The sequence below is a fragment of the Labeo rohita genome, chromosome 13 (genome assembly GCF_022985175.1).
Source record: "Labeo rohita strain BAU-BD-2019 chromosome 13, IGBB_LRoh.1.0, whole genome shotgun sequence".
NCBI classification, from domain to species: Eukaryota; Metazoa; Chordata; class Actinopteri; order Cypriniformes; family Cyprinidae; genus Labeo; species Labeo rohita.
The window spans coordinates 27,089,229-27,110,576 of NC_066881.1; the positions used below are offsets into that span (position 1 = coordinate 27,089,229).

Consider the following 21,348-nt stretch of genomic DNA (forward strand, 5'->3'; position numbering starts at 1 on the left):
GATTTATACATCACCTGAAAGCTGAATAAATAAGCTTTCCATTGATGTTTGGTGTGTTAGGATAGGACAATATTTGGCCTAGATATTTGAAAATCTGGAATCTGAGGGTGCAAAAAATAAAAAATTAAATATTGAGAAAAATGCCTTTGTTGTCCAAATGAAGTTCTTAGCAATGCAAATTACTAATAAAAAATTTAAGTTAAGTTAAATAATAAGTTTTGATATGTTTACATAAAATTTAAGAACAATCACTAATTTTGACCCATACAATGTATTGGCTACTGCTATAAATATACCTGTGCTACTTAAGACTGGTTTTGTTGTCCAGGGTCACAAATGTCATAATTAACATGAAAAACTGAATGTACAAATTTAATGTGTAACAAATTTAATATATTATTAAATGAAAAAAAAAAAAAAAAATATATATATATATATATATATATTTTTTTTTTTTTTTTTTTAAGTATATATATACTATATATACGTTGTTAAATTCTGTTTGTTGTTAAAAAAATTTTGTTAAAAAGTTTGAAATTAGTATGATTTTTTATGTTTTTTAAAGAAGTCTCTTTTGCTCATCAAGGCTAAAAATAGAATAAAATAGTATACTGTGAAATGTTATCAAAATTTAAAATAACATACTTAATATTAATATACTTTTTAATATACTTAAAAAAAATAATTTATTCTTGTGGTGGCAAGGCTGATATGGCAAGCCATTACTCCAGTCTTCAGTGTCACATGATCATTCAGAAATCATTCTAATATGTTGATTTATTATCAATGTTGAAATCAGTTGTACTGCTTAATATATATATATTTTTTTGGAACCTGTGATAATTTTTTATGACTTTTTGATGAATAAGAAGTTTATTTAAAATAGAAATCTTATGTAACAATATGTATATGTATATTTGCAAAAAAAGATTTCTGTTGTGATAAAAATGCTGTTGTTTTTACTTTCTTATTCATTACAGAATATATATGAAGAGTTTATCTGCAAAACCAGATAACTTTTTTTTTATTTTTTTCAAAAATCATGTTTTTTTTGCGTTTTATTGTGTCAGTTAGCTGTATTTTTTTGTTACTTTTTACCTAATCAAAATAATCCAACCACAGTTTGACTGAGACTAATTAGATTGCGCAATGAAAAAAAATGATTTTTGAAAATTGCTAAAAATGAAAAAATTAAGTTATCTGTTTTTGCAAATTAACTCTTCATGTATACATTATATATATATATATATATATATATATATATATATATATATTCAGAAAAACAGTTTGACATACCAATTTTGTTATCACTCCACAATTGACTATGCTACTGGATATGCTCCTTTATTTAAAATTGAATATTTATATAATTTTGTAAAAATAGTGTGCCACAGTGAAAGATATTCCTCCTCATTCTCTTCAATCCCTGATAAAGCGGAGATTCTCATAGCCTGGTTACTCATGATGTTGGCAATGAAAAATGGATGACATTAACAAGTGTTACAGTACAATCAATTTATCTTATCCGAATAGAACAGCTACAGTATGCTGAAGGAATCAGAATACGGGCGTTTATTAATGGCCTTCAGGCTCAGATATATAAATAGGAGAGAGATAACAGGGCATATACATCACGCCGACGTCTCAGGCACACGTCCACACACATCGTGAGAAATGACAGCGTGTCATTTTGAGCGATTGCAGGCCAAAATGCAAGAATCACAAAACATTTCTAACGCTGAGGAGCCGCTTTATCATTCAGGATGACTACAATCAAAGACTGTTTCCATATAGGCGGCTTTTGTGGCGTATGAGAAACCCACGCATGAAGATGACCTATCTCGGCTACAATCAAAGTTAGGTCAACAACCACTTCAGAAAAACTATTCTCTTGCACATCCATAATCACAATAATCTAAGTTGTTGTCATTACTGTACACATAGTCAAAACACTGCTGTTTGTTTGAGCTTCCAAACCTGAGCCTGAACGTGGTTTAACCAATGGCATGAGTTTAGGGCGGGACTATCTGTTTTTGCAACCAATGACAGATGACTAAATTACACACTTATAGTCTATAAAAGAATAGACAAGCAGAATTGAATTGAGACATACTTAATGGTGAGCAGAAGCATCCATATTTTGTCTAAAACTGCTTTCCTATGACAGTGCTGAGCAGTCTCTTCACACAACCCTCGTAAATGCATGCAAATCGATGGGGCACAAGTAACCACCCACCATTACCAATTCTCTGTTGGCCACTCACCGTGTATGTGATCACTGCCAGCATGCCAATCAAGGTGAGAGAGCTGATGGAGAACGACAGGGCGGCCAGGCCATCTGCAAGACAGAGGGGAAATTTATTTATGACATGGGCCAAATGCAGAGCTCTGTTAAGTTTTGGTCATACGCCAGATATTCAGAGCAGTTCCTGCCCCCCAGGGAAATTTCTCAATGCACCTCATCTTCTTTCCTCTCTCTCTATCATATCAGTCTCCTCTTACTCTGACATAGTTACTAAAAGGTCAGCAAAGTTTTTGCCCACTAAATTGTAATAGTCACAATGACAGGGTAAAAACATAAAGGACATTACGGAAAGTTTTTCAACAAAAATACGGCTTTGTTTAGTCAATATTAATACCAGTAAAATTTCACAATTCTCGATACCACAACAAAAGCTAATATGCCACTAAACATTCTGCTTTATTAAAAAAAAGCATTATATTATATTATATTTAATTTTATATTGTTGATTAGTAGTCAGTGTCAATACCAGTAAAAATTCACAATTCTCAATACCACAGCAAAAGCAAGTATGCCGCTAAACATTCTGCTTTATTAAAAAAGTTTAATATTATTATATTATATTATATTATTTATTATATTGTTGTTGTTGACTAATAATAATAAATATTAATATAATAAATGTAATTGAGTAAAAAAGTACTTTTAAAATAAACTTAAAATTAAATAAAGCAAAAAGATTAAGCATTGACTTTCACATTTATCAAGTAATTATTCAAGAAAATACACAAAGACAAATAATAAATTATGTAAAAAATACGAGTAATACAACAAAATTAAAATGCAAACAGTATATACTGTTGTTGTTGTTGCTGTTAATTAATAATAAAAATAATAATACCGGTTAAAAATAATATAAAAAAACAACAAATTGTATTAAAACAATGGAATGCAAAAGTTCTTCAAATGTACCTTAAAATTTTAAAACCAGGTAAATTAAGCAAAAACTGAATTAAGTCACTTATTTAAAAAACTAGGCATCAATTTTTACATTTATCAAGTAATTATTAAAGTAAATGATCTGTAATTAAAATAATTAAAAAAAATAAATTATGAGAAATGCAACAAGTAAAAAATGTACAATATATACTGTTGTTGTTGATAAATACTACTACTACTACTACTACTAATAATAATAATAAATAAATATGCAAAATAACTTATTGCAAACGTAGTTCACAAGTACCTTCAACTTTTAAAATTAAGTCGATTAAGCAAACATTTAATTAAGCATCAATTTTTACATTTATTAAGTAATTATTCAGGTAAATAAAAAAGTACCTAATTTTATACAAATTACAAGAAAAACAAATAAATTAAAAAATGTTTATATATATATTTTTATATTTATCATGTAATTATTCAAGCATTTGTAATAAAAATAATAAATAAAAGATATATATATATATATATATATATATATATAAAATTTATAATTTATATATATATATATATATATTTTTTTTTTTTTTTTTAATTGTTTGTTTATTTATTTATATACATATAGTAATAAAACTACTTGAATTATTCTACTATAAATAACCATAATTTTTTAGCCTCTTTTTGTTTCATGAATATATATTGAATATATGCTGAATATATACAATGTGTGCCGTAAAAGAAAATAAATGCTGACTTTTGTTCACCGCTTCAAAACTAGCCTACAAGAATCACCAGAAACTCAATGGAGAAACAACCAGACAGTGCCATCTTTCTGCTCTTCCATTATTTAACAGGAGCACATCTGTATTTTTGCTGTGAATGACTTGAATGACTACTCACATTCAAAAGAAAATGCAATTTTTTTTTTCATATTTTTGTACAGACTTGGCAACAAAGTACATTTGACATTTTGTGAATCCCTAGTCCTCAAGATGGAACATGGAACCGAGAGAGAGGGAAAAGGGGAAAATGAGTGAAAAGAGAAGAGGGCATGATGCCAGCTGTCAGATCTGAGGCCAGCTGAGGCAGATTTATGGGAAGTGACCGCCACCGCACTCCCTGTTAGGATCCCACCTGTCATAGGGAGCGAGAGAGTTGAACACACACAAGCTCGCACGTTTCCCCTTTCCTCTGGTTCTGAGCTATGGCCCAGCGGAGCAAAACACAGCATCCTGGCAGCCCTGAGCCCAGAAAGCCCCCTTCTGCCTGCAGCCTACCTCGATTGAATGCAACCTACTGTTCTCTGTTTATTTTCCTCAGGAGCCGCTTTACATCACTCACAAAATGACTTCTTTCCATTTTGTTGAACCGCATGGAGTCTGAGAAGTGTTTGCTGCGCCACCCACCACGTTCCATACACAAAAAGCCCAGAGATACAAAAGCCGACGAGAAGAAATGAAGATGATTACACTCCGGTTTCCTAATGTAGCAAACGGAAGAATATAAAAAGGAGAGGTGCTTTGATGTCTGATGGCTGAAATGAGCATTTACATCTGAATAGGTGTTTCCCTTTGTGATGTCCCCGCTTTTGTTAAGTGGCTAAGGCGCGACGGCGGAGACAATGGCGTTCGTGTTTGGTACGGAAAGCCGCTCTGTTTATGAACTCCTCACAATGCGGGGGGACCTGCGTTCTCCGTCGCTTCCCCGGAAGACTTTCTGAGGGATTGGACAGAGAATATATTGTTTATTATCTGCGGCGGCTCCACAGCTGCTCTAGCGGCTGATTCCTCGGCACTCGCAGAGAGTGGAGGCCCTTATCTCGACATGCACCGAGCACCTCGGGCTTATGTGCGCCGAGGAGACCGCTGCCACTGAGAAGTGTATATTAAAGAGCTCTTAGCCGAGGTATTCACAACATGAGCTTGCTATGATAACCTCATGGAGATGGAAAGCAGCTTGCGAAAGCCAACTCACTTACTGGATTCTGGATTACAGAAAGAGAGAAAACGCGCTGCTCCCATACATTTATCGGTGGAAATATTATCCAACAATAGCGGTGCAAACCTCTAAAGCGCTACATGCGCTACAGAAGAAGTTTTCAACTCTTCTGACATTTTTAATTTATTTTAATCTTATTTATGGTGTATTTTAAACTTTTAAACACAGCCATATGCTAGGCCTATATATAAAACAGGTACTGCTGCACAAAGACAGAAATAATAAAATTCTGACCAATATCGGCAATTCTATTCATGTTATTAACAAAAAAAGAATAAACAGAAAACAATAAAATTCTACACAATTTAGAAAAAAAAAATGAAATTAAATAAAAAATTAAAAAGCTACAATGCATCACATTATAATGTTCAATATAAACATTTTTCTATTTTAACATACTTAAAAAAATTATTTATTCTTGTGGTGGCAAGGCTGAATTTTCATCAGCCACTACTCCAGTCTTCAGTGTCACATGATCATTCAGAAATCATTTTAATATGCTGATTTGTTATCAATGTTAAAAACAGAAGGTTTTTTGAAACCTGTGATACTTTTAATAAAATGTTCAGAAGTATAGCATTTATTTAAACACTTTTTCTTTATAATAATATACATTAGCATTCAAAGTTCTGGGTCAGTAAATTTATTCTTTCTTTCTTTGAAAGATATTAATACTTTTATTCAGCAAGGATGTGTTAAATTGGTTTTAAGTGACAGTAAAGGCTTATGCTGTTGGGAAAGATTTTTTTGTAATAAATGCTGTTTTTTTCAACTTTTTATTCATTAAAGAATTCATCCAAAAAAAATTCAGAGGTTCCAAAAAAAATATTAAGCAGCTCAGAATGATTTCTGAAGGATTGTGTGACACTGAAGACTGGAGTAATGGCTGATAAAAATCAGCTTTGCATCACAGAAATAAATTATATTTTAAAGTATATTAAAATAGAAAACTGTTATTTTAAATTGCAATAATATTTCATATTGTATTTTTGTTTAAATAAATGGAACTTTGGAAAATGATGAGCATAAGAGGCTTACTGATCCCAAACTTTTGAACTGCAGTGTACGTCACTAAAACTCAATACAATTTAGTCTTATTAAATAAAAAACACTTAAACTTAATATGAACCATTTAGATGCTGTAAGTGAATTTAGGCATCACAACATTATAATGTACAGTATGAAAAATGGATATTCATTTGCTAAAGATTATATGTTCAACAATATTAAAATGATTTTAAGGAAAATATAGCACAAAAATAAATGTTAGATGACTGCGAAGGTAATCTAAATGTAAAACAATTATATATAGCTAATAAAAAATGCTATTAAAATTCTATATAAATTAGTCTAAATAACAAAAAAATTAAAACCAATCATTTAAATGCTACAACTGTATTAGACATCACAAAGTTATGGTGTACAGAGTACAAATATGTAACAATAATATTTAATCATTAGTATTTTTAAACATTAACTAAATTTAAAAAGACTGCAAAAGTAATCTACATTTAAAATGATTATATTCATGTTCAATCCAATAAAGAATGTACAGTCAACAATAATATTAAAGCATTACTGTTTTTAAACATTAACTTAGGCTGAAATAAATTTTAAATGACTTCAAAAGTAATCTAAATTTAAAATGATCATATTCATGTTAAATCCAATAAAGAATCCTGTACAATTTAATATTGTACAGTCAATATTTAAATTCTCTACAATTTAAACTATTTTTTTTTTAAATAGTACAAGTGAATTTAGGCATCACAATGTAGTAAAAATGGATATTCATTTTGAAATTTCCTAAAAAACTGTCATTTTCCACACCTTAAATACCAATCTAACACCATGCAGTGTGTAAACACCTTATGATACTACATTTTTTTCTTCACTATTCTGACTCATCTAACACTATCGCTATGAATGCAAAATTATGTCATCAACTGCAAAATTAGATTCAGCTGAGCTGACGCCTTATGCTTCCTCGTCACACTACGTCACTCCAACTCCAATTTAAAATGTAACTCTCACTGAAACCCATTCAGCTCAGCAGGAAGGTAAATCAGAGAACAAGAGCCGTCTGAGTGGATTCTGGGTCCGGGCCTTGGCTGCATAATTAAGTGGAGACTTTTTTTTTCGCGCCTATGTCTGTGATAAGATCACATCTCCAGTTGTCTACCCTTCTGCACGCTCCCTCGCCTTCTCGCCTCAGTCTTACCCGCTAATGGGGAATCGGGTATTGCATTCAGTTTACGTTTTATGTCTGTTTCACATGGGGGAATTGGCAACTGAAGCGCTGCATATCTGTGGAATCGGTAATGGCAATGGAATGGCACTGGGTGGAATTCGTGAGCTTGGGTCAAGGTGCTCCTTTCGGAAACCGAGGCTTCTCAGGGACATGATAACCCTGCTTATAAGCACAAAGGCTCTGGTTATTAATTTTACACATGGAGTGGAGATGAGGAGCAGGGTACCACGACCGTCAACCTCAAGCTCTGCTGCAGATTTTGACAAACAAGGCTGTTTCAAAAGTGACCCTTTTTTGATGTTCCCCTTCCACCTAGACTTTTTGCTTGATTTTCATTCATTAGGCCAGGGCTGCTGGGAAGGGGCAATGACAGCTCTAAGAACGCCTCACAGGAATCAGGCACTGTCTCAAAGCGTCAAAGACTTACTCCAGGCTATTATTGGATTAGGTTGGGTTCTTTAGTGGATCCATTCCTGCCAACTTGAAGGTCTTCAAGGGAGAGTGAAGCAAAAGTCACGACCCAACCTAACAAGGGAACTTCTCGGAAGGAACACCATGGTGTGGGCAAATGACACTTGCTTTCTCAGAGCAAAACAAACCGTGGTACAAAAATGACTTGTACTGGAAGGAAAAAAGACATGTGACTTGTTAGGTGACCTTCAAATGAGCCTTCAGATCCATCGTCCTCAACAGAGTGAAAACCTCAGGGATTTTCACATTTTAGTGCACTTTTTTCTTGTAAAACAACATAAATACAACATAAATACAACATAAATATTAATTAGGGGTATTTATTATTAGTATTATTATTTTTAATTATTTTTTTATTTTATATTTTCCATTTTCATTTTAAAGTTTTAGTCATTTTTGTAATTTTATTTTATTTTAGAAAATAAAAACTTTTGTATTTCATATGTTAGATTTGCCTAATATATGTGTGTGTGCTGTGTGTAATTATTATGTATATATAAATACAAACACATTTATGTACAAATTTAAGAAATATTTACAAGTATATGTATTTATTTATTTTGTTTAGATATTCTGTTTATGTTTTTTATTCTTTTTTAGTTTTCATTACATTTTAGTTTTTTAATGAAAAAAAGAAATGTTGCACTGGCAACAAGCTTAAATAAATTAAATGTTTTTGAAATAAAAATATTTTACTTTTTTATGGTTTTACTTTTAGTTTTAATTAATGATAACAACCCTGGACTGCTGTCTGCATTAATGGAGACTAAGAAAAAGAGGTGGACGTTCTTATATATATATAAGAGCAGGTGCAAACATGGGCCTGCCATTCCTGCTTCAAATGGAAGACCTGATTGACATGTCAAAAGCAGCCAGGTCTTTTCTTTTTTTTTCAAGACAGCAAATTTAGGTAGCACAATGAGGTCTGTTGACATTGACGAGGCTAAATGTCAGCGCTGCCAAACCCACACATCACCTCTGCTCGTGGCTCGGCAGCATCCGTCGCTTTCTAAAAAGCACCTGTCGTTTTGGTGTTGTGGCCCCGGAAGGCTTCAACAAAGCTCTTTTTGCCGTTTTCTTTGCAAGTGTCAGTAAAACTGAGCTGCAATTTCACTTAAAGAGGCTTTTAAGGTACTTACGGCTGCTGCCCAGTTCTTCGAACAGATACTGCACCTTCTCCCACTGAGTGGAGTTCTTGTTGGGCGGAGATTCCAATGGAACAAATGTCCTGAAAAACAACAAAAATATTTTTTTTCAGCATTCTTAAATAAAAAAGTTCAAATGAATGGCACTTCATTTCTTTTAAAAATCTTACTGAGCCCAGAATTTTGACTGGTAGTATAAATTGTTACAACTAAATCTATACAACAAAAACAACTGTTTTTAAATATCTGACAACTTAATATGGCTGTTACTCCCAAAACACTGAAATATACAGTATTATGGTCAGAAAGCAAACACACTCTTCAATCAAATGTACAAACAAATGATCAAATTACAATAGAACACTATGCATTTTTTTAATGTATTATTTATGGGCTTTTTACACCTTTATTGCAAGAGGACAGTGGAGAGCTGACAGGAAAGTACTGGGAGGAGAAAGGGGAGCAGGTGGATTCGAACTCGGGTCGCCGTGAGCACAGCTGCGCTATATGTCAGTGCACTAACCGCAAGGCTATAGGTGCCGACGCAATTTATTTAATTTTATAAAGCAATTATAGGACTACTCAAATACATGAATTCAAATAGATATTGGTAAATCACCTGTTTTCATTGGTCAGTTTCAGGGCTGGGGGGGCACATCCAATGAAAGTTAAATTTCAAAATATTTTTTCAAAATATCAACTTTGAGTAAAGTTTGAGAACAAACTTTGAGTTGGCTTGAGAAAGCCTAGCCTAAAATTTTGAAGCAACTGTAAAAGTATGAAAGTTAATGTTGCTAGCATGATTTATCACATTGCTTACATGATTAGCTTGTTGCCTGCATTTTAACAGGCTGTTTACAATGTTGTTAGCATGATTAGCACATTGTTAGCATGTTACTAACATGTTATTAGGATGATTAGCAAGTTACTAGCATGTTTATAGCCTGATTAGCATTTTGCTAGCATGTTTATAGCCTGATTAGCATGTTACTAACATGTTGCTATCATGTTTCTAACATGGTTAACATGTTACTAACATGATTCTTACATGATTCTAGCATGATTACCAATTTACTAGCATGCTATTAGCATGATTAGCAAGTTACTAGCATGTTTAAAGCCTGATTAGCATGTTGCTAGCATGTTTATAGCCTGATTAACATGTTACTAGCATGTTGATATCATGTTTCTAACACGGTTAACATGTTACTAACATGATTCTTACGTGATTTTAGCATGTTTACCAATTTACTAGCATGTTATTAGCCTGATTAGCATTTTGCTAGCATGTTTATAGCCTGATTAGCATGTTACTAGCATGTTGCTATCATGTTTCTAACACGGTTAACATGTTACTAACATGATTCTTACGTGATTCTAGCATGATTACCAATTTACAAGCATGTTATTAGCATGATTAGCAAGTTACTAGCATGTTTAAAGCCTGATTAGCATGTTGCTAGCATGTTTATAACCTGATAAGCATGTTACTAGCATGTTGATATCATGTTTCTAACACGGTTAACATGTTACTAACATGATTCTTACGTGATTTTAGCATGTTTACCAATTTACTAGCATGTTATTAGCATGATTAGCAAGTTACTAGCATGTTTAAAGCCTGATTAGCATGTTACTAGCATGTTTATAGCCTGATTAGCATGTTACTAGCATGTTGATATCATGTTTCTAACATGGTTAACATGTTACTAACATGATTCTTACGTGATTTTAGCATGATTACCAATTTACTAGCATGTTATTAGCATGATTAGCAAGTTACTAGCATGTTTAAAGCCTGATTAGCATGTTGCTAGCATGTTTATAGCCTGATTAGCATGTTACTAGCATGTTGATATCATGTTTCTAACATGGTTAACATGTTACTAACATGATTCTTATGTGATTTTAGCATGATTACCAATTTACTAGCATGTTATTAGCCTGATTAGCATGTTGCTAGCATGTTTATAACCTGATTAGCATGTTACTAAGATGTTGATATCATGTTTCTAACATGGTTAACATGTTACTAACATGATTCTTACGTGATTTTAGCATGTTTACCAATTTACTAGCATGTTATTAGCCTGATTAGCATTTTGCCAGCATGTTTATAGCCTGATTAGCATGTTACTAGCATGTTGCTATCATGTTTCTAATATGGTTAACATGTTACTAACATGATTCTTACGTGATTCTAGCATGATTACCAATTTACAAGCATGTTATTAGCATGATTAGCAAGTTACTAGCATGTTTAAAGCCTGATTAGCATGTTGCTAGCATGTTTATAGCCTGATTAGCATGTTACTAACATGTTGATATCATGTTTCTAACACGGTTAACATGTTACTAACATGATTCTTACGTGATTTTAGCATGATTACCAATTTACTAGCATGTTATTAGCATGATTAGCAAGTTACTAGCATGTTTAAAGCCTAATTAGCATGTTGCTAGCATGTTTATAGCCTGATTAGCATGTTACTAGCATGTTGATATCATGTTTCTAACATGGTTAACATGTTACTAACATGATTCTTATGTGATTTTAGCATGATTACCAATTTACTAGCATGTTATTAGCCTGATTAGCATGTTGCTAGCATGTTTATAGCCTGATTAGCATGTTACTAAGATGTTGATATCATGTTTCTAACATGGTTAACATGTTACTAACATGATTCTTACGTGATTTTAGCATGTTTACCAATTTACTAGCATGTTATTAGCCTGATTAGCATTTTGCCAGCATGTTTACAGCCTGATTAGCATGTTACTAGCATGTTGCTATCATGTTTCTAATATGGTTAACATGTTACTAACATGATTCTTACGTGATTCTAGCATGATTACCAATTTACAAGCATGTTATTAGCATGATTAGCAAGTTACTAGCATGTTTAAAGCCTGATTAGCATGTTGCTAGCATGTTTATAGCCTGATTAGCATGTTACTAGCATGTTGATATCATGTTTCTAACACGGTTAACATGTTACTAACATGATTCTTACGTGATTTTAGCATGATTACCAATTTACTAGCATGTTATTAGCACGATTAGCATGTTGCTAGCATGCTTATATCCTGATTATCATGTTACTAGCATGTTGCTATCATGTTTCTAACATGATTACCATGTTGCTAACATGATTCTAGCAATATTAGCAAGTTACTAGCATGTTGCTAGCATGGTTAACAAGTTACTAGCATGATTAACAAGTTACAAGCATGTTTCTAGCATGATTAACATGTTACTAGCATGTTTCTAACATGATTAGCATTTTTCCAAGCATGTTGTTAGCATTATTACCATGTTGCTAGCATGTTTAGCATGATTAGCTTGTTGCCTGCATGTCACAGGCTGATTACAATGTTGTTAGCATGATTAGCACATTGTTAGCATGTTACTAACATGATGTTGCCATGATTAGCAAGTTATTAGCATGTTTCTAGCATGAACAGCATGTTACTAACATGATTAGCATGTTACTTGCATGTTGTTAGTATGATTACCATGTTGCTAGCATGTTTTAACATGATTAGCTTGTTGCCTGCATTTCATAGGCTGATTACAATGTTGTTAGCATGATTAGCACATTGTTAGCATGTTTCTAGAATGATTAACAAGTTAATAGCATGATTGTAGCATGATTAGCAAGTTACTAACATGTTTCTAGCATGATACTAACGTTTCTAACATGTTACTAGCATGTTGTTAGCATGATTACCATGTTGCCTGCATGTTTCTAGCACAATTAGCATGCTACTAGCATGTTTCTAGCATGATTCTCATTTTAACAACATGTTCCTAACATGATTAGCAAGTTACTTGACGTAGAATAAAACCGCAGGAGTCTCCATCTTAGGTTGAGTGAACTTTATTTTTAAAATATTTTCTTCAAATGTTCTGTACAACTTTAAGTGGAGTACCTTTACCCAAAAGGTAAATTGTCGTCTTGTATATATGTATATATGTCTGTGGCTGACGGCACGAGTGCGTTTACTGTGAACTATCATGTAGAGATCCTTGTATACAGCTAATGTGATGTATCGCCGCAAGCTTTAAAAGCAGTTCAGGATACAGTATGCTCACATTCTCAGTAAATATCTGCAATATGAAGAAAGCCAGTCATCTCCAATGAGGAGAACATCACTCAGAGGGTGAGTTGCATAAGCAAATACCTCAGGCTACAGCTGGTCTGGAAAAAAAATCCCATGTTTTAACCATAAGGTTCAGTTTTAGACTGTATAAACTCTATAATTTGTATGTCCAGCAATTAAAACTTATATACAACGTCTGCCTGACCACCTGCTTATTCCACAAAAAAAAAAAAAAAAAAAAAAAAAGCATAGCTTAATAGTACAAACCTATGACAGCATTTTTGTGCCACGTTAAAAAAAAATATATATAAATAAAAACAAAATTACAAGAGTAATTTCGGAACATTTCGAGAAAAAAGTTGAAATATTTCAAGAATAAAGTTGAAATGTTTCAAGAATAAAGTCAAAATGTTTCGATAAAAAGGTCAAAATGTTTCAGGATTAAAGTAAAAATTACAAGAATTAAATCATAGCAAGTTACAATATTTTGAGAGCATAGCCTACGCATACAAATGGCCCGGATTGGGAGCACAGGGAAAAGTTGCCAGGCCACCAGAATTTATTTAGCAGAAATCATACCATATGTTATACTCGCAGGGACAGTATGTTTGGAAATAATATTTCATGGCTTCGATTGCATTCATTAGGCACCCAATAATAGCAATAAGCTTTGTGCTTTTAGTACTTTTATTATAAAACAACAAAGTCTCAGCTTTCAAAATCTGTCAGTTTTATAGCAAAATACAAACAATATGTCTTGCAATAATGTGTTTTTCACACTCTTTAATGTGGCGGGACAGATTGCTGTATTCATGTGAACCAATTGTCTTTTTGATTACAATGAGACATTTGTTTCATTAAATGATATAGTTTTCTTTCTGAAAATTCCACTACCTACTCCACAAAAACGTCTGTGGCATCCAATCTTTCATTTGTCATATCAATGTAATTAAAAACAACAATAAAACTAATGTTTCATTGTAATTGGAAAGATGACTTATTCACATGCTGCTTAAACTGAGGTGAATACAGCAATCTGCCACGCCACATTAAAGAGCATGAAAAACACATTATTGTAATAGACATATTGTTTGTATTTCGCTACAAAACAGATTCTGAAAGCTGAGACTTTGGAATTTCTCCTGGTGCTCCCAATCTGGGTTATGTATGCGCAATAGGCTAGAATATACTCTCAATTAATTCCTGTAATTTTGACTTTTTTCTCAAAACATTTTGACTTTATTCTCATAATATTTTAACGTTATTCTCATAACTTCAGGTTTATTCTCGAAATATTACGTCTTTAATCTCGTAATCTTAGATATTTTTTTATTTTTTAACATGGCACTAAAACGCCATTATATAAACCAGAGGCAAAAATTGTAGTACAAAAAACCAACACAAATATTACAAAATATAACATTAAAAAGTCTATAAATCACTTGCTTTTCTAAAGAATTATTGTCCGACAGTGACACCAGCAGGTGTTTTTCTGCCTCCCCTGAGCCCATTGAGTTTTAACAGACCCCCTAAAGCATGCGGTGGGTTTGTGGGGGTAACTGAGAATGAATGGGGGAAAGTCCCGTGAGGGGAGGCAATGCTTCCATTGCGATATGATTGGTTATGTTTGTCTGTGATTGGTTAATGCGATAAATCCCGCCTCGTGTTCATTCGCATTCCACATTTACGAATCAGCCTGAATGAACAATATAATGCCGTTAATAGGACTAATAAAAAAAGACTAATAAAAAAATAAGCAAACAACTCATACACTTAGATATTTTGACGTAACGAAGCGGTTATAAGACTTGAAATGGCCTGAAAACATGATCTGTTGGAGTTTGTAGTGAGTAATCAGCTTGGTGAAATTTAAAGTAAATCTCTGTGTTTGAGCAATATTTACAGAGCTTTGCTGACTGATGATCCGAAAAATTCAAAGATAGTTAAAAGTTAGCTATTAAAAAGAATAGCTGAATATAAGTTCACAAATAAAATATATAATTTAAATTGTTACTGCCTTAAAGAAGAAGTCCACTTCCAGAACAAAGATTGACATAAATGTACTCACCCCTTGTCATCCAAGATGTTGTTATGTTATGTTTTTTCAGGAAAACATTTCAGGATTTTTCTCCATGTAATGGACTGATATGGTGCTCCGATTTTAAACTTCCAAAATGCAGTTTAAATGCGGCTTCAAACGATCCCAAATGCGATTGTAAACAATCCTAGCCAAGGAAGAAGGCTCTTATCTTAGCCAAACGATCGGTTATTTTCATAAAAATAAAACAATTTATATACTTTTAATGTCAAACGCTCGTCTCGTCTCACTCTGCCTGTCTGTTTTTTTCCGGTTCATAACAGTTAGGGTATGTCGAAAAACTCCCATCTCATGTTCTCCCTCAACTTCAAAAGCGACTTATATCGCTGTTTTACCTTTTTTGTTAAGGGTGTTTGATCTTCTTTGCATGTTCACTTTGGTTCGGTACTTCTGCAGTGATGTAGGATGATTTTGAAATGATTTTTGAAATGATTTTTTTGACATACCCTAACGGTCTTGAGGCAGAATACAAAGAGTTCAGGGAGAGCAAGACAAGATGAGGGTTTGAGATTAAAAAGTATTTAAATTGCATTTCTTTAATGAAAACAACCGATCATTTCATTAGATAAGACCCTTCTTCCTCGGCTGGGATCGTTTACAATCGCATTTGGGATCGTTTGAAGCTGCATTTAAACTGCATTTTGAAAGTATAAAATCGGGGCACCATTATATGGAGAAAAATTCTGAAATGTTTAACTCAAAAAACATTATTTACGGCTGAAGAAAAAAAGACATGAACATCTTGGATGACAAGGGGGTGAGTACATTATCTGTACATTTTTGTTCTGGGAGAGGACTTCTCCTTTAATTTATTATTTTGAAAAAAATTGTAAAGTGCTTGATGAGATTCATACTTGGCTTTAAACAATAGGATATTGATTACATTGTTAAAGTAAAAATCTAAAATCTAAAATCCCACTGATTGAGACTGTTCATCCAAATTCAACATTTGCCTGAATATCCAAACAACAATATAGGGTGTTAAATGTCATGCAAAATAATCATGCAACCCTAAAAGACACGTATAATACCTACTGTTGACATCCATTCAAAAACTTTAGAAGCCAAAAGGCCGCATTCAAATGGCAACAGATGCAAATGGCAACAAAACAGGGTAACTTTCATTTTAAATGCAGCCACATCATTCAGCATCACTGGCATAATCTGAGCGAGTACAATTGACGTGTCACTTCAGAAAAGCTGCGTCGTGCATGAAAATGTCATCTTTTAGGGGTGTCAGTAAATTACGTTGTAAACTGTACGCGCAGCAGGACACTGTTTCATAAATCGACCAAGGACTCCGTGAGGGTTTATGCAAAGGTACACAAGCTCAAAGACTTAACACGTATCTGACCTTTATATCCACTTTCCATGTCGTTTGCAATCATCAATTAAGGTCCAAAATACTATGTCAGCCAAACTCACTGTATATAGTTAACTTTCACTCCACCAGTTGAATGATATCGCATTACACACTAAATTAAAAGCACACAGCCTAATTTATAAGCAACGACTGGTGGCTAATTGCAGGCTAATAGGCCAAATACGATCTTTTGACTAAAGATCTGTCCTCTAAGCACCCTTCTGAAACCTAAAATGACAAATGGGACATTTTGCGGTCTCGTGGACTTCACAGACACGTAGGCCACGTGAATGCAGGTCCACATGAAGACGTCCATTTGGGACAGGGCCCATGTGTCTAGAGCTTAGACCAAGTGCAGCACTGATAGAGTGCACTTAGAGCTCTTGAGACATTTCGATGGGTACGAGAGATTGAATGGGACTACAGAGGCTGGGAAGGGTCAGCTCTCCATTTATAAGTCCCATCCTTAGCGCAGACCAATCAAAACAGGCAAACAAAAAGAAGTCAGCCACCAAATGAACAATCACAAAACGCAGGGACTCTGCGTCTCACCCTGAGAAAAAAAGAGGATGGAAAAAGCCATCATGTCCTCCCACATCAGGAACCCTGAGACACAATACTCTTGGTAAAACACTGCAGTGGTTCAAAAGGTAAAATGAACACCAAATTGCTTCTGTCCGAAGTGCCATCCCCACTTTTAAATTTGGTCCACGGCATGTCCCTCTTCCCATTTTGCGATCAAAGTAACCCATCCCACTGGGTCTATACGACATGAAGGTGTGATGAAGGTATCCTGCCCCACAGGAACACTATTTAATGGTTGAGAGCACATTAAATTATATGACCTGGTGAGCAGACGTGTTATTCTTGCAGTGGCAAAGAAAATCCATTATGTTTATGCTGCACGAGCACTGCTGAGAACAAAAAGTATAAACTCGAGGTTAAACAGGACAAAGCCTTGCCATGTATCTGTACACATTTAGACTGCATGTTGGTTTTTAGTTCGGTTAACAATTGGACAAGAAATTGTTACACGGCTTGACAAATAAACCTTTCAGGGTCTTGAAAATCGCCAGGTTTAGAGATGCCAGATCATTCAACTTTGGAGTTTGTTATTTACAGCACCACCATTTGTTCATGTGTTCAATCTAAGACACGGTATTTCAAAGTGATACCCACTACAGTCTTTATTCAATGTTCAAACATTACTTATTCACTATAAATATTACTTTCGTCAGCATAAAACTTTTGCGTCTGTAATCTGACAAATTACAGGATGTCCAATAAGAAAGAAGAATCGAGTGAATTGAGTGAAAAAAGTTTATATATATATATATATATATATATATATATATATATATTATATATATATATTTTACATATTTTTTTGAAAGTCTCATGCTCACCTAAGCTGCATTTATTTGATGAACAGTACAGTAAAAATAGTAATATTGTGAAATAGGAGTTTGGGATCAGTAAGATTTTTAATGTTTTTTTTAAATAAGTTTCTTATGCTTATCAAGGCTGCATTTATTTGATCAAAAATCCAGAATAAAAGAAATATTGTGAAATATTATTTCAATGTAAATAACTGTTTTCAATGTGAATATATTTTAAAAGGTAATTTATTCAATATAAAATATTTATTTTTTCATTGAGCATGTCAAAAGCTACCAAAAAGAAACACAAAATTAAAAAAATGATTTAATTACAGCAAAATAAAATAAAAAACAGAAATAAAATTTAAAAAAACAGAAATATTGTGAAATATTGTTGTTTTGTTGTAAATAACTGTTTTCAATGTGAATAATAATAATAATAACAATATAATTTAGTCCTGTGATGCAAACCTCAATTTTCAGCATCATTACTCCAGTCTTCAGTGTCACATGATCCTTCAGAAATCATTCAAATATGCTAATCTATTATCAATGTTGATAACAGTTTGATATTTACTGTTTAATATAATGTATATAATATATAAATAGTTTAATATATGCTGTATAATAATATTTAGTTGGAACCTGTGATGCTTTTTTCAGTGATTTAAAAAAAATGTATATATAAATGTATATTTTTTTTTAATATGTATTTTTGGAGTATCTTCAATGAATAGACATTTCAAAAGCATTTCAAACACATTGTGACATTGTATTTGATCAATATAATGCATCCTTGTTGAATTAAAATAATAAATAAAAAAATAAAAAAGTAGTGTACTAGAATGGAGATTGTTAAGAAGTGGAGCAAGAAAAGACCACAAAGATTGCAAAGACCAATATTTATATTTGGAATAACCCGGACTTGGGAATAATACACAATAAGATCAGGAACAGGCTCAATTTTGAATTAATGTTAACATTCATTTGATGTCCTACAGTACATTTTGCGCTCTCTGGCTCTCCTGAAATCAACTGTGTATATCTTATTTACTTTCATAGTCTAATAGATCAATGTTAGTCTGTTAGCAGAATGCACTGATCTAAAATTGTTCAAATTACTGGTGCCAGTCCAAGTTTATCCATAATAATTCACGATATGGCTAGAGCCCTTTGCATTCCAAATTACCCAGAAATGTCATATTATGAGCATTTGATGTGCCCCCTGTAGAAATACCACTCTACTAAAGCAATAATGGCTACTCAGATTATAGCTACATTTGTTCTCCAATTCCACAAAGGTAATCTTAGTACAAAATCATCTAATACCGGTTATTATCACCATTTTGTCCAACAATTTCCCAGCATTCTCACACCTGCTGTACCCCTGATGGAGGTTGAAGATGACGAGTGAACGATATAATAAAGCTCACATCGACCTCTCTACACACACACACGGGGACACACACACACACAGAATACTATAATCCCACAAAGCACACTTACCCAATCAAAAGCAGCGCTGAACACACAATCACAAATCCTACTGTATACTTCAGTGCATTTTTCACTTGCTGTAATGAGAGAATAAAAAACAGGTTTATCAAACTGCGTTCATCAAGTCATCAATCCGTGATAAATTACGCTTCATGTAGAGAGGGGCTTTGGGCTGGAGCATAATTACATATTTGCAGCACTTAACAGTCAGGAACACAGTGTCCCTAGTTCATTTTCTGATGGAGACATTGTGGCTCTGTTCCAAAACCTGAGCTAATGCAGTGTCCTAACTGAAACAGAACCTTACAAGTGACCGATTTGGAACATTCTACGTTAAATGAGCAATTTTCTGCAGCTTACAAACAGTCATCACATAAAGCGCATAAGAGACTCAACTAATAATTGAGTTCAATAATTTGGCATTAGCTTGTTACTAAACTAACAGTGTGATACAAAAATCAACTAACTCAGTATAATAATGTAAATGCAATTAACATAGTAAAATAAGTAAAAATGCAAAACAAACAAAAGGAAATTAAAAAGGAAAATATATTGCACACTCAAATATTGGGTAAAATAGTGCATGTTTAATTTGATTCAACCATTCTGTTATTTTGCGAATATAAATTTTAAATCTAAAATTAAGAATAGAATAGAATAGAATAGAATAGAATAGAATAGAATAGAATAGAATAATACATAGGCAACCAAACAAAATTACAGAATTAAATAAGAATTTAATTATAGCAAAAATAAAATAAAATAAAATAAAATAAACCCACAAAAAATACAAATAAATTAAAAGTAAATGAATATAGATACACAGTAAAGATCAAATTTATAATTAGTTACATAATAGATTTTAAAGTTTTCGTTTGTCATTACAAAATAGTTTTCCACTGAGCAAAATAAAATTATAATTATAGCAAAATAAAGTCAAATAAAATAAATGCACAAAAAACATGTAAAAAAAATTTAAAAAGTAAAATATATTGTACACTTAAATATTGTGTAGAATAGTACGTTTAATTAGACTCAACTATTCTTTTATTTTAAAAATATATTTTTTAAATATAAAATCAATAATATAATATAAGATTATAATATAACAAAATTACTAAATTAAATAAGGATTCAATTATAGCAAAAATAAAATAAAATAAACAAAAATGCACAAAAATGTGAAAAAAGCATATTTAATTAGACTTACCTATTTTGTTATTTTTAAAATATAATATAATATAATATAATATAATATAATATAATATAATATAATATAATATAATATAATATAATATAATATAATATAATATAATATAATATAATATAATATAATAAATTGGAAATATACAAAGGCAACCAAAAGTAAAGAACTATTCAATTATAGAGACTGTTTATATAATTTTCTATTACAAATAAAATAAAATAAAATAAAATAAATTAAAATTAAATTTTGGTTTGGTTTGCCAAAAAAAACAAAACAAAAAAAAGAGCATAATCATCCTGCCTCCCTTTCAGGACAGCACCTATGATGTACTGAAAATCTGCAATGACATGACAATATTTTGTGTTAAAATAAACATTAAAAATCCATTTTGTACACATGATGACATAGGCCTCTTCTATTATGAACCTTTTTTTTTATTATTATTTTTGAATACATTTGTATGTGTCAAAGAGTCAAAAATGTCAAGCTTGCAAAAAGAAATAAAATAAAATAAAATAAAATAAAATAAAATAATAAAAGCTTCAACGATTATCTTGGACAGATTTTTTTCCCCAAAGCATGTCACAATGCATTATAGATTCGCATTATCCATGAAGGATATATGCAATCCTTTTAAAAACTGGGCCA

The 21,348-nt window shown here is 32.4% G+C and overlaps 1 protein-coding gene across 1 annotated transcript in view; it reads right to left on the reverse strand.

Moving 5' to 3' along the window:
• The window catches only part of lmbrd1 (LMBR1 domain containing 1), a 123,451-nt gene that overhangs the window by 63,227 nt on the left and 38,876 nt on the right, over positions 1-21,348 (reverse strand). Inside the window, exons 5-7 of the mRNA XM_051126451.1 lie at positions 19,503-19,570; positions 9,044-9,132; positions 2,265-2,338 (exon numbers count right to left, since the gene is read on the reverse strand). Of these exons, the coding sequence (XP_050982408.1) occupies positions 2,265-2,338; positions 9,044-9,132; positions 19,503-19,570 (231 nt within the window). The remainder of the gene's footprint in view (positions 1-2,264; positions 2,339-9,043; positions 9,133-19,502; positions 19,571-21,348) is intronic.